A 15,072-nucleotide genomic window follows, 5' to 3' on the forward strand; every position below is an offset into this window, starting at 1 on the left:
CAGCCGATGTACAGAAAAGGCTGTTAGATATGCTGTTCGATGGCCAGAATCTGTTTGGCTCAAAGGCAGACGACACCTTCCAAAAGGTGCAATTGTCAAAGCCCACGGCTGTGTCTTGGCATCTAGCCGTGCATCATCCCCCCACGCAGCCTGCCAGAGGTAGGGGTTTTCATCCCTACTCTATCTGTTCTGTTAGATTCAGTGGTCAGCCCCCCAAGAAGACTGGCAGAAGCTTTCCGAGAGGCAGGGGTGCCCAGAGAGGAGGTGCGGCTACAGCCACTATCCCCTCCACTCCCCAGGGTCCAGAACCTCAGTGACTGGCTCTGTCTGTTTACTCCAGTGGGAGGGAGACTTCCCCTGTTTGGTTCAGAATGGTCAATGGGCCTTACAGGTCATTCATCATGGTTATTGTCGCCCACTCATTCAGTGCTCCCAGCACCACGGGCCTTAGCCACCACCCTGCCTCTGGATCCCTTCCTCTAGGAGGATGTCCATCTGCTTCTTTTAAAGAGCACGATAAAACTGGTACCGTAATCGGAATGAGGCAGGAGCTGGTACTCTAATTATTTTCTGGTGTTGAAGGAGGATGGGGCTTGCATCCTATTCTGGATCTGGGGCTGCTGAACTTTTTTCTTTTCAAGGACAAGTTCAAGATGGTTACCCTAGCCCAGACAAGGCAAGCTCTCTACCTGCAGGACTGGTTGGTATCACTAGACCTTCAGGATGCCCACTTTCACATTCCAATTCATCTGAGACACAGAAAGTACCCAAGATTCGTGGTGGGCCAACAGTATTACTAGTTCAGGTTCTGTGGTTCGGTCTCTCCTTGGTGCCCAGTGTTTTCACCAAGCTGCCATTGTTGGTGGCAGCTCACCTCAGGAGAGAGGGCGTCCATGTCTTTCCCTACCTCGACAACTGTCTCAACCGAAATGGCTCACTGATTCTAGTGTCAGAACATCTCCTCCGCACATACACTCTTGCACAGCGTAGGCTTTTCCCTGAACTACAAAAAGTCCCACGTTTCACCCGTCCCAAGCTCTCAGATTAATCGAGCAGTCTTGGACTCTCGTCTAGGCAGGGCATTCCAACCCGAAGACCGAGTGGCGAACATCCTTCAGATGGAACACCTGTTTCAGTCCCAATAATGCGTCCTGCCCTCAGCCTTGTTGCGCCTTCTGGGCCTCATAACTTCCTGGATCCTTGTGGTGCTGAAGGGATGGCTGTGCATGATATTGCCTTAGAGGCTTCTCTGTTTTCAATAGTTGCAGTTTCAGGGTCATATGTCAGACCGTCTACAGCTTTCAGACCTGTTGGTTGGTGGGCCATGTGAGACAACTTGCTGACAGGCGCTTTTTCTTCAACCTTGGCACCAGGTGACGGCGGCCACGGATGTGTCTTCGACTGGTTGGGGTGCTCACCTATCAGATCTGACAGTGAACAGACTGTTGTGTCCCGCAGAGTCTCAGGAACACATCAACTTGCTGGAGCTGAGGGCGATCAGGCTGGTCCTGGTTGCTTTCCTTCCCTCTGTGAAACGCAAGACTGTGCTGATCCTGACGGACAATACAGTTACCATACACTACCTCAACAAACGTGGTGGTGTGTGGTCCTTGCCTCTGTGCAGACGACAACGCAATGGTTCTGGGCTCTGGAGAACGTCTCCCTGAAGGTGGTACATCTGGGTGGAAGGGAGAATGTTACAGCGGTTGCTTTGAGCAGACAGACGTCAGCTGCCCATGAGTGGGAGCTCTTGTCAGGAGGTTTTGTTGGAAATATCCTCCTGTTGGTGGACTCCTCAAGTGGACCTCGTTGCTGCCTGTCAACAGGAAGTGCAAGTTGGTATGCTACAGCAAATTTCCTCATCAGGGGGCTATGGGGGATGCGTTGAAGGCAGAGTGGACATTCAACCTCCTTTATGCTTTCCCTCCGATCACTGTCATTCCGCTGGTTCCAAGGAGATTGCGCCTGTTGGGAACCACATTTTGTGATCTCTTTGGACTGGGCCCAAGGAACGTGGTATTCAGAGTTGGTGGAAATGGCCATCTGCCCTCCTTGGCGCCTTCCGAGGAGAGCAGACTTGCTCTCCCAGTCAAAGGGGGGAGGAGAGGGGAGATGGCTCCACCAAACCTCAGCATCCTGAACCTTTATGCTTGGCTACTGAGATACAGGGAGTGGGACTTGTCAGGCGACGTCCGTTTTCGGTTTAGTGCCGGGAGAGAGACCGGATCTTCATCCTGTCTTTTATCCCGTGTTGGATTTTCTGTTGTCTTTGACCAAGCAGGCCTGCAGATTGGAACTGTAAAGGGATACCTCACCACTATTTTGGTGTTCAAAAGGTCCTGGGAAAAGGGCTTGTTTTTCACAAACCCCACTGTTATGCAGTTCTTGCTGGACTTGTGTGTCCAGTTTCCTCCCCGCCAGTTTGTAGCCCTGGCATGTGATTTGAATGTAGTTTTAACATTTCTTTTGGGCGCCCTATTTGACCCCTTCATTTCTGTTCTATTAGATTGCTCACCCTTAAGGTGATTTTCCTGTTTGCCATCACTTCCGCAAGACGGGCGGGTGAGCTCCAGGCGTTATCTGTTTTACCTCCCTATTTGGGTTTTTCCAAAGAGAAGATGACTTTGAGAATGAGGCCCTCTTTTTTGCCAAAAGTGGTTTCTGGTTTCCATTTCTCTCAGAAGATCCATCTTCCTGTGTTTTTTCATCCACCTCGCCCCTTCCAAGGTATTGGAATGATTCTATTGGCTGGACCCAGTGCGGGCCCTTGAGCTGTATGTCCTTGGTACTAGAGAGGTTAGAAAAGATGATCAGCTCTTTGTTGGTTACACTGGGGCTTGTGCTGGCAGGGCTGTGACCAAAAAGACCCTGCCAAGGTGCATCATTCACTGAATCTCAGAATGCTACGATCTGGTTGGGAAGGATGTGCTTGAGGGTCTCGCGGCTCCTTTTACCAGGGGAATGGCTGCCACCTCTGCCCTGCAGAAGGGAGTGCCGTTCGTGGACATGTGCCAGGCTGCAACATTGGCATCTCTTGACACATTTGCTAAGCATTTCTGCTTGGATTCCTTGACTGGCGTTTTCTGGTCTACATGGACTCCCAAAGCAGTACATAAATTGGAGAAGGAGACCATCATAGATGAGGAATCCGTGGGAGGAAAGAATCCCTTAGCAGAACAAATTGCTTACCTCTCGGTAATGTTCTTTCTGATGGATGTTCCTCCCATGGATTCCTCATCACCCTCCCTACCTGCCCCTCTTAGCGGAAAGCTAGTACACCATTGGTTCTACGGTCCTTAAGCGTCAGAGTGCTGGGGAAAAAGGGTGAAACTGAAGTCACAGGGTGCCTCAATATATGCTGGCCCTGAAGTCCGAGGTGCTGACGCTGAGCCATTTGAAATGTTTCTGAAGAGCAGCTGAGCTTGGATAGGATTATCATAGATGAGGAATCTGTGCAAGGCAAATTCATCAGAAAGAACATTCCATAGAGTAAAGTCATTGTTCTTATTGAGAAATAAAGTGATGGTCACTTAGGTTAAATGTAAAGAATATTCACTCAATAAAATGTAATGATGTTGCGCAATGGGCACAGCTGGTTTAAAGCTACGCATGGACATTCACAGATCAGTACAAGTTATTGTACCCATAAAACATGTCTGGGTCTGCACATTTTAACATATGTAATCTGTTTTATATAATAGTCAAATGAAATCACATTTCTTTACAGCTCTCATACTTCCCCATGTCAGGAGTGAGTAGTATAGGAGAGTCTGATAAGCACTGAAAAAGCCAACTTTTTTGTTTTTAACAGGTCATCAGTGCAAGGAACAGATATAAATGAAGGGGCTGCAGGCACAGTTGGTTAGGATATTCTTTATTACACAAGTAGCATATTTTACAACTGCAATTAAGCCATTAACTTGCAGCAGAACACTTAGAAACAATGCAATAGTGGCAGGACAAATGTTAATGCTACTGCATGTTAAAGATAGCACAAAAAGGTAATGGGGGTGTTTTGGGGTAGAGTGACTGCTAATGTCAGAATCCAGTTGCCCACGTCGTGTAGCCGAAGAGTTCTTCCTCCCGATGGAACCCTCTGGCCCCAGGAACGGACAGCCAGAGCGATCAATCAGAGGAAAGAACGGATACCTGATGAGACCCAGAGGACGCAGGAGTTGTAATGTAGAGTCAGGGTGGTACGAGTAGCCGAGGACAGGCGTTGGATCTGTAAGTGAGGAGTTAACACAATACAGATAATATAACAACTGCCCTTCTGACCAACCCGAACACAACAGAAAGAATGCAATACGATGAACCCAATTCTGATAACAACCCCTAGGCTTACCGTAACTCCGGGGGGAACCAGATGGAACCAGGAAGAGAAGAACTCCGAAGTCCACAATGCAGAATATCAGCAAAGCTAAACCACCTATCCCGCCGGCACGAGGACGTCTAAATACACACTAGATAGTGTGCGTCACAAGGAAACCCCAGGTTGGAAGTCCAAAAGTTCAAGAGTTCCAAGGTCAACAATCCAAAGTTCAAGAAAAGTTCCAAAGTTCCTCAAAATACCCAGATGCAGTCCAGATGATTGAAGATCCAGAAGATAACCGAAGAGCAACCAAAACCAATGGGCGAAGGCTAGGAAATCCGTGAGCGGTCCGAGGTCGAAGAATGATGCGGGCAGCAAACAAGAACAAGGCAGTCCAAAATCCAAAGCCAGGTAAACGGTCCGGGTCGAGGCAACGAGGTAATCAGAAATGCTGGAGGGAAGGGGAAAGGAAAGGGACAGAACCGGGATAAAAGGGAAAGCTGGATACAAGGTACAAGATACGAGGCGCCACCAATTCTCAATCAGAAGCACCGATCTGGAGTGTAGGCGGAGACTATAAAGGTGAGGTGACATGACAGCGTTCCGCGGCTTCCAGCGTCGACCGTGGGAAACGCTGAGAGGACGCCAGCGTTGCCATGCCAACTTCCAAGCCCCTGGTTGTAGTGTTCTTAAAGGGCTATGCATCCGTTTCTTGACACTGCTTACACGCCGGTACCCCCCGAGCAGACCAGAAACGACACAATAGGGCCGGAGCATGGATGTTTCCCACAGGTTCCCACGTACGGGACCATAGCCCTTCCAATCGACCAGATAGAGGCGTCTGCCCCTTCGGACTTTGGTATCCAAGATCGCACCCACCTCATATTCATCAAAACCACGCACCCTAATCGGTGGTGGCTGAGCAGGAAGTCTGGTAGATGGGTGGCATGGTTTCACTAGGGAGACATGGAATACCGGGTGTACCTTCCATTTTGCAGGAAGAGCCAATCGGAGGGCCGCAGGGTTAATAACCTGCAGAATGCTGTAGGGACCCACGAACCGAGGCAACAGGGATCTTCGACCAGGCAGGCGTAGATTTTTCGTGGACAGCCAGACCTTCATCCCCGGTCGGTAGTTAGGGGCCGGTGAGCGATGTGCATCTGCCGATGACTTAGTACGTGACTGGGCCTGTAATAGTTGACTCTTAACTATAGCGTGGGTATCTGATAGGTTCCTAAGACAACCAGAGGCAGCCGGATTTTGTAATGGCCAATCAGCAATGCTGGGCAAAGACCGGGGGTGCTGGCCATATAGTGCAAAGAACGGAGACACACCTGTCGCCGTATGCATAGAGTTATTGTAGGCGAACTCGGCCAGAGGTAGAACAGAAACCCACGTATCTTGGCGTTGGTGGGTAAGACATCGTAGATACTGTTCCATGGTGGCGTTAAGCCTCTCTGTTTGCCCATCGGTTTGTGGATGGTAAGCACTAGAGTACCTGCCGTCTATACCCAACGTTGAAGTCACGGCTCTCCAAAAACGAGAAGTGAACTGTGGTCCCCGGTCAGTAACAAGAATGGAAGGCAGACCGAATCTTCGGTAGACGTTCTTCAAGAACAGTTCCGCCAAAACCGGAGCGGAAGGAATCCCCTGGCAGGGTACAAACAAGGCTGATTTCGTGAAGTAGTCCACGACCACCCATATAGTGTCGTAGCCGTCGACTACCGGAAGCTCTACTACGAAATCCATAGAGACCATAAGCCAAGGCTTGTCTGGAATAGGCATGGGTTGAAGCAGGCCCACCGGTTTGCCCGGTTGCTGTTTACACTGTGCACAAATGGCACAAGAAACGATGTATTCCCGAACATCGTGTGACATGGAGGGCCACCAGCACACCTTCTCAAAAGGTCAATAGTTTTCCCAGTCCCTGGATGTGCCGCTACCGCTGAATCGTGACACCATTGTATGGCGGTGTGTCTTGTGTCGGAGTCAGGCACATATATTTTACCCTTCATATAAGGCAATGAATTGATGACCTCCAACCCCAGGCTAGAAATCTCGGAGGGAGTAGTTCTCACCCATTCTTGTATCCTTGTTTTCAGAGAGGGGCGCAAGGTACACCCACACACCACTTGATTGGGTAATAGAAGAGCTCCTTTATGCTCGGATGGTTCAGGGACTCCATGGATGCGGGAAAGAGCATCAGCCTTCGAATTCAGAGAACCAGGGCGATAGGTAATGGTGAAGTTGAACATGGCGAAAAATTCATGCCACCTGGCATGACGTGCCGTAGTACACTTCACTGATTGCAGTGCCAAGAGATTCCGATGATCAGTAAACACTTGAACTGGTTCGGAAGACCCCAAAAGATGATGTCTCCATACCATAAAGGCGTCTCTTACAGCCAACAATTCCCGTTCTGTGATCGTATAATTCCTCTCGTAGGAGGTGAGTTTTCTGGAGTGATACGCAACAGGATGTAAACCAGCGGACTCGGGGCACAGTTGGGACAGGATAGCTCCCAGTGCAACATCTGAAGCATCTGCTTCTACAATGAAAGGCAAAGAAGGATCCGGATGTTGAAGGACGGGAGCCGTGGTAAAAGCAGATTTTAGGGCCTCAAAAGCCTGTTGAGCTTCCTCGTTCCATTCAAACAAACTTTTAGTGCTGGTTAGTTTAGTAAGTGGAGAGGCAATGGCTGAAAAGTCTTGGATAAACCGCCGATAGAAATTTGCAAAACCTAGGAAGGATTGCAGAGCCTTCAAGGTATCAGGACGAGGCCACTCCAATATCGCGGTGATCTTAGACTGGCTCATTTGCACTCCCCGGCTAGTGATATCATAGCCTAGGAACTCTACCTCGGTTTCATGAAACCTGCACTTGTCCAACTTAGCATACAAGTGATACTCTCTTAGACGTTGCAAAACGTTGGAGACATGGATGACGTGAGTGTCCACCAAAGGAGAGTAGACCAAGATGTCCTCTAAGTAAACGACTACATACTGGTCTAGCATGTCATGAAATACGTCGTTGATGAAGTATTGGAAGGTCGCCGGAGCGTTACATAGGCCAAAGGGCATAACGCAGTATTCGAAGAGGCCATATTTGGTTTTGAAGGCCGTCTTCCACTCGTCGCCTTCGCGAATCCGGACGAGATTGTAGGCTCCCCTCAAATCCAATTTAGTGAACACCTTAGCTGCACCCAATTGGTCCAATAAGACTGAAATCAGAGGAATCGGATACTGATTTCTGATCGTGACGGCATTTAATGCACGGTAATCGATGCAAGGACGCAGGTCCCCCTCCTTCTTAGGGACAAAGAACATGGGTGAGGCAGCAGGTGAGCGGGAAGGACGAATAAAGCCAGTACTCAAGGATTTGTCAATATATTCCTTCAAAATCACGTCCTCTTTAGGGGTCAGGGAATATATGCGCCCAGACGGAATCTTAGCTCCAGGAATCAGCTCGATAGGGCAGTCATAGGGCCTGTGGGGTGGAAGTATCTCTGCCCCACGTGCGTCGAATACGTCCTGATATTTCCTGTACACCATAGGAAGGACAGTGTTAAGTACTGCCCCTACAGTACGGGTAGTTTCAGCAAGAGCATGACTTGGATTGGTGATCTCCGAACTGATAGTGAGGCATCTCCTTTCACAGTAATCCGACGGAAAACATACCTCCCCAGAATGCCAATCCACAGAAGGATTATGCAATTTTAACCAAGGTAAGCCAAGAATGAATTTAAACTGTGGTGCCGCAATGAGATCAAAGTAGATGCTCTCTTGATGACCGCAGTCAGTGATCATGGTGAGGTCAGTAGTCCGCTTCGTCACTAACCCAGAGACCAAGGAAGAGCCATCCACCGAATTTACCACTTCAGGACATGATTTGTGCATAACTGGCAGACCCAACTCCTGAGCATAAGTGGCATCCACGTAATTCCCTGTGGCGCCTGAGTCCAGGACCATCATCACGGCCCATTTCTCAGAACCGGGAGACGACAGGGAAACAGATAGACAATAAGGACTGTATATGGTAGGGTCTATCGAAGAAACACCCGGCATCTGGACCCCTTCAGTCACCGGGTTTTGGCGTTTCCCTGTTTCTTAGCAGGTTTTTTGGTACATTCTCGGAGCAAGTGGTCTGAACCTCCGCAATAGAAACATAATCCATTCTTTCTCCGGTGTTCCCTAACTTCAACTGAGAGAGGGGTTCTAAGTGCCCCAATCTGCATGGGTTCCGTGGATCCAGCGGCAGGTAAAGGAACGGAGATAGCAACAGGAGGAACCGTTCTCTTTTCACCCCTCCGTGCTGCTTGTCGGGAATCGATCTGGAGAACCAAATCCAATAGTTCCGAAAAAGCAGTAGGTATCACCGGAACGGTAGCCAGTGTGTCTTTTAGGGAGTCGGATAGCCCTTTATAGAAGAGAGAGGCCTTCTTCTCTTCGGGCCAATTAGTTTCCGCCACCAGCTGATTGAACTTGGCTAGATAGGACAGGAGAGGTGTACTGCCTTGTTGGAGACCAAGCAGTTCTAAATCCGTAGCTTGTGTGGCATAACGTGTGTTGAACACACGACTCATTGCCTCAATTAGGGCGTCACAATTGTAAAGAAGATGACTGCCCTCTTCCAACAACGGATTAGCCCAGGCAGCCGCGGTACCCCCTAAATGAGATAACAGAAACGCCGCCTTAGTAGTGGAATCTGGAAAAGAGGCAGGACGACACAGAAAGTGTAGTCTACATTGGTTCAAAAAGGTCCTAAAGGTCTTGGGGTCTCCACTGAAGCGTTCCGGTGGAGCCAAAGGGAACTGGGTAGTCATACAAACTGGTCCAGCACCCTGTTGGGATGGACCAGCACCTGCCCCAGAGACACTGGCCAAAGGTGGGGCAGCTGCCCCAAGGGGTTGGAACCCTGCTTGCAACTCATCAATGCGTCGCTGCGTGGCTGAATGAGCCGCAGTCATATCATTACGTAAATCGGCCACCAATTGTAAAATAGTGGACAGCGTCTCACTGGTATCCATATAGAATGGCTTCTGATTATGTCAGAATCCAGTTGCCCACGTCGTGTAGCCGAAGAGTTCTTCCTCCCGATGGAACCCTCTGGCCCCAGGAACGGACAGCCAGAGCGATCAATCAGAGGAAAGAACGGATACCTGATGAGACCCAGAGGACGCAGGAGTTGTAATGTAGAGTCAGGGTGGTACGAGTAGCCGAGGACAGGCGTTGGATCTGTAAGTGAGGAGTTAACACAATACAGATAATATAACAACCGCCCTTCTGACCAACCCGAACACAACAGAAAGAATGCAATACGATGAACCCAATTCTGATAACAACCCCTAGGCTTACCGTTACTCCGGGGGGAACCAGATGGAACCAGGAAGAGAAGAACTCCGAAGTCCACAATGCAGAATATCAGCAAAGCTAAACCACCTATCCCGCCGGCACGAGGACGTCTAAATACACACTAGATAGTGTGCGTCACAAGGAAACCCCAGGTTGGAAGTCCAAAAGTTCAAGAGTTCCAAGGTCAACAATCCAAAGTTCAAGAAAAGTTCCAAAGTTCCTCAAAATACCCAGATGCAGTCCAGATGATTGAAGATCCAGAAGATAACCGAAGAGCAACCAAAACCAATGGGCGAAGGCTAGGAAATCCGTGAGCGGTCCGAGGTCGAAGAATGATGCGGGCAGCAAACAAGAACAAGGCAGTCCAAAATCCAAAGCCAGGTAAACGGTCCGGGTCGAGGCAACGAGGTAATCAGAAATGCTGGAGGGAAGGGGAAAGGAAAGGGACAGAACCGGGATAAAAGGGAAAGCTGGATACAAGTTACAAGATACGAGGCGCCACCAATTCTCAATCAGAAGCACCGATCTGGAGTGTAGGCGGAGACTATAAAGGTGAGGTCACATGACAGCGTTCCGCGGCTTCCAGCGTCGACCGTGGGAAACGCTGAGAGGACGCCAGCGTTGCCATGCCAACTTCCAAGCCCCTGGTTGTAGTGTTCTTAAAGGGCTATGCATCCGTTTCTTGACACTGCTTACACGCCGGTACATGACAGCTAATGGGCGGAAATGGTCATAGGAATTAGTATGGCCATGCGTAGTCAGTGGGTCGTTAAATAACCAAACACCTACAAGCTGGGTCCCTCCTCACATGCCATCTCTCTCCTATCTGTATTGCAAAGCAATAGTTTTGCCTTATATGTGGCATTGAAGCGCCACCTTATAGCCAAAACTAAAAAGGAACCATGGAGGAAATCATGTTCATCACCATTTTTTGGAGTTGAAGTAATCTCATGTATGAAGTTATTCAGCAACTTTGGCAGGTACTTCTGTCTGACCAAGATTTCCTGACATTCTTTTTTAAATTTTTTTATTCACTTTATTTTCATATTCAATTACAGAAAAACAAAGTAAATACAGAATAACAATGACTAGGTCAATAATGAAATTTGCATAGAACATCATTTAAGAGATATCAATTAAGGAAAAAGGAACCACAAACTATAAAACATCCCAATAAGAAGTACAATCAACAACCACACATACAGGACCACAAACAACAACATAAAACAAAACACAAACACCCACAACACACAACATATATTGTAAACTACACCAATCCGAAAATTCTCAGATGAAGCACATTTCACCCATAAAGATCAGAGAAATTCCCCCATTGTTCATCATAGCATCCTTCCTTGTGCAACTTACAAACCATAGGCTTCTCATAATGAGAAAGAACTTGCACATCAAAAATCCAATCCTCAACTATTGGCTTCTTCCTCGTTTTCCACACCTTCAAAATCTGCTTTTTAGCTACCAACAACCCTTAGTTATCCAACACGATGTTACCCAATTAATTCTGTAAGTGCTACTCGGTGATAGTAAAACAATTGCCAATGGATTCCTAGGAAATGCAATATTCCAAACCTGGTCGATCCTATCAACTACATCACTCCAAAATGTCCTCACCCTCTCACAGTTCCACAACATGTGAATCAGCGTACCTCTCACTTTCCCACAACCCCAACATTTATCACAATCAACCAGACCCAAATCACACATGCGAGCAGGGGTCCAATAGATTTTACCCAAAATCCTCTAATGTATGTAACGTAATTGCAAATCCATTTTTGCCCGTACCGTTACTCTCCAAACCTTATCCCATTCAACCAATGTCAATTCTCTACCAACTCCTCCGTCCATGACAATCTCAGCTTGCCCCACGAATCGATCCACTGCACATCCAACCGCATAGCACACAGATAATCCGACACTTTCCTAGACCCACAGGTCAGTAGATTAAGAACCCCAGGCTCCCGCAATAGCGGAGCATCCAGCATCCAAATCCTTTCAGACATCAAACACGACAAATCATCGTATCTCCTCAACTCTCTATTTCGTAATCCAAATTTCTCTACGAGCCCACCAAAAGGAACCATTCCGTCATCACCCCAAATATCCCCAATTTTCAAGATACCTCTGCTAATCCAACTTCTCCAATTCAATGGTCTATTATTTATCTGGAGACCAGGGGTGTGCCAAAGGGAGGCCTCTTTATAAATGAATAACCCTTGCTCATTTCCCACAATTAGAGACATCAATGCCAAAACTGTCCTCAACAGGCGCATTTTCCCTGGCAACTTTCCAAACAAATATAAACACTTAATGTCATATAGGAGGAAGTTTCGCACCTCAATCTGCACCCACCAAGACAGCTGGTGCAGATCACTAACAGAATAGCTAGACACCCTCTTTAAAAGGAAACCATTAGCATAGTTTTTAAGGACCGGATAGCCAAAACCTCTATCCTTGACACTGCGAGTCATAATATAACGAGGAATTTTAGCCTTCTTCCCCACTCCCCAGAGTAAATCTTGAAACAACCTATCTAGCCGCTGCAACACCTTCCTCGTGAAAGTAAGGGCAAAGACTGAAGAACATACAAGACTTTTGGTAATAAAATCATTTTAATTGCGTTAATCTTAGCCCAAATGGTCAACATGAAACGTTCCCACCTCCTAATATCCTTCCGAAGCACCTCCACAAGTTTGTCTACATTATACTCAACCAATTTCCCAACATCCCGGATAAGATGTATGCCTAAATATTTAACACTCACATTTTCCCACTTAAAATCCCAATCTAACAACTGTTCATGCCTAGGTGAGCTTTTTAGCGGAAACACCTGTCTTCCCCCAATTAATCCGATAGCCAGACAGCCTACCTACTTCCTCAAAAATGCCCTTCAACAAGACTCCTCCCTCAGCAGGATTACTCTAAACGACTACAACATCATCAGCATATGCCAGCACCTTAAGTTCCCCATCCCCTACCCACAAACCTCTAATTCCTCCATGTTGCCGAATATACACCAACAAAGGCTCTAACACCAAATTAAACAGCAGAGGGTACAAAGGACATCCTTGTCGTGTGCCCCTAAACAGTGTTAATGACTCTGAAAATACACCATTCACTCACACTTTCGCTGTTAATCCCATCTGTAAAGACTGAACTGCCCTAACAAACAGAGGCCCAAACCCCAATTTCAACAACATGTAATTTAAGAACCTCCAGTTCACCCTATCAAACGCTTTTTCAGCATCCAGAAATATAAGTAAAACGTCATCGGTCACAGAATCTGGCAAGTCCAAAACGTTCAGCAACGTTCTAATATTATCCTACCCATAATGATTCTTCATAAATCCAGACTGTGAACGATCGATCAAACCCCCCATATACTCACTAAGGCGAACAGTCAGAATCCTAGTGAAAATCTTCATATCAACATTAAGCAAAGAAATAGGTCTGTAATTACAGCATCTTGTCACATCTTTCCCCGGTTTCGGGATCACCGTAATTATAGCTTCCCTCATTGTTACACATAGCCTCCCCTCTTGTAGAATACAATTATACAGATTACACAGAATAGGTGCCAATAGCTCTATAAATTCCTGATAGAATTCTACAGTCAATCCATCCATACCTGGAGACTTCCCTCTAGTTAGATTCCTAATCACTAATGTAACCTCCTCAACAGTAACAGGACTGTCCATAAATGTTTTACCCTCCTCAGATATAACAGGAAGATCAATCTTCTCAAAAAACGCATCCAACTCTTCCAACTGCGGGAACACATCCTCTCTATACAAATCTGCATAAAATAAGCGAAAGCACTCACCAATGTCACCCTTTTTGACCAACATATCACCGTGGTCATTCACACTTTTCTGGATATACATTCTCTCAGTATAACTCTTTAATTTATTTGCCAGGACTCTCCCCCCACGATCCCCCCATCCCAATATCTTTGCTTCATATAATACAACCCATTTTCAACCTGCGAATTCAACTCACAATGTAACTTTTCTTTAACCACTTCCATTCTAGCCTTTATTCTCCCATCATTTGACAACACATAGGTTCTCTGCAATTCACCGAGCTCCTCTTCCAATTTCTTCAGTTTTGCTTCACCAACCCTCCGAACCCTAGCAGTCCAATTCATCAGCTCTCCTCTACCGCAAGCCTTAAAGGAGTCCCAAACCACCATACTATCCGCAGATCCCTCATTTCCTTGGCAATATCTCGGAATAAACATTTCCAATGCTGTCAAGACATCCCTATTTGTCAGCACAAACAGTTTCAGCCTCCATCTATGAACACCATTTTGATCAGAACTAAATGACAACATCGCAGTAACCATAGAATGGTCTGAAAGGTGACGTTCCCTTATTTTCGCCTCCAATACCACCTCAGCTAAGTTATCCAACATAAGGATATAGTCAAGTTTCGAATATGGGTCGTGTGCCGATGAGTAAAACGAAAATTCCCTATCATTCCAATTTAAATTTCTCCAAACATCGACCAAATCAAAGAGTCCCATGAAATCTCTGAACTCCCTGCTCGATGACTGACCCGTGAAACTACATGAGGAGGACCTATCCATTCTTAAATCTGAAGACTGGTATATGTTGTAGACGGCAAAAACATGCAAACTATCTGGTAAAGTCAAGTTGTTACACTTTTAGCAAACAAGACTAAATGTGGTTAAACCACAAAATATTTTCTATATGTGGACTTTGTGCAGTGTATGCAAACTGCGGTTGATTGCAATTGTCTTTTGCAGGCAATTAGAAAGACTGGCTGTTCCATCAATTATGTGATTGCAAGGGATTTGTTCCATTGGTTTGTGGTACTTGTAGTGTACATGTATGAATTACTTGGCCGAAGTTAGGTGTCTGGCTCTTTAAACATGCCGTCATCATGGCCCTAGTGATTCATGTTTGAAATCCACCATTAAGCACAAGAGCCAGTGAAGAAGTAGATGTGAAATATGGATAAAATCACATGACAGTTGAAATAAAAAAATAATATATTTTACAAAATCACTGGCTTTGGTTGTCTTTGAAGTCTGCTTCTCCCATCCTATGCGAAGTACACTAAGACTGTGTGATAATATGGTTAAGAGACATGGGCTCTTGGTGTGTTGTGCGACATACAGTTCTTCCTTTTGTCATCATGTATGCATATTAGAATCCAGTTGTTTCAAGTGCCTTCCTGTTTAGAATGGATGTTTATACTTCTTGTGTACTTTTTCTTTTCCAGTCTCATTGCTTTTGAAAGACGATACCACAATTCTCACAGAAGCTTCTGCACTTCTTTGTATCTTGTTATTTGATGATGTTTCAAGACCAAATGCATGGTAAAGTATACAGATTGTTCCTAGTTATCACTAATTTGTGTTTTTATTTA

The 15,072-nt window shown here is 46.5% G+C and overlaps 1 protein-coding gene across 1 annotated transcript in view; it reads left to right on the top strand.

Annotated features, from left to right (window-relative positions):
* RTTN (rotatin) overlaps nucleotides 1-15,072 on the top strand; it is a 2,784,523-nt gene that overhangs the window by 1,173,632 nt on the left and 1,595,819 nt on the right. Inside the window, exon 23 of the mRNA XM_069620779.1 lies at nucleotides 14,926-15,022. Coding sequence (XP_069476880.1) covers nucleotides 14,926-15,022 — 97 coding nt within the window. The remainder of the gene's footprint in view (nucleotides 1-14,925; nucleotides 15,023-15,072) is intronic.

Source organism: Ambystoma mexicanum, chromosome 5q, assembly GCF_040938575.1.
Source record: "Ambystoma mexicanum isolate Mex_15411 chromosome 5q, UKY_AmexF1_1, whole genome shotgun sequence".
NCBI lineage: Eukaryota > Metazoa > Chordata > Amphibia > Caudata > Ambystomatidae > Ambystoma > Ambystoma mexicanum.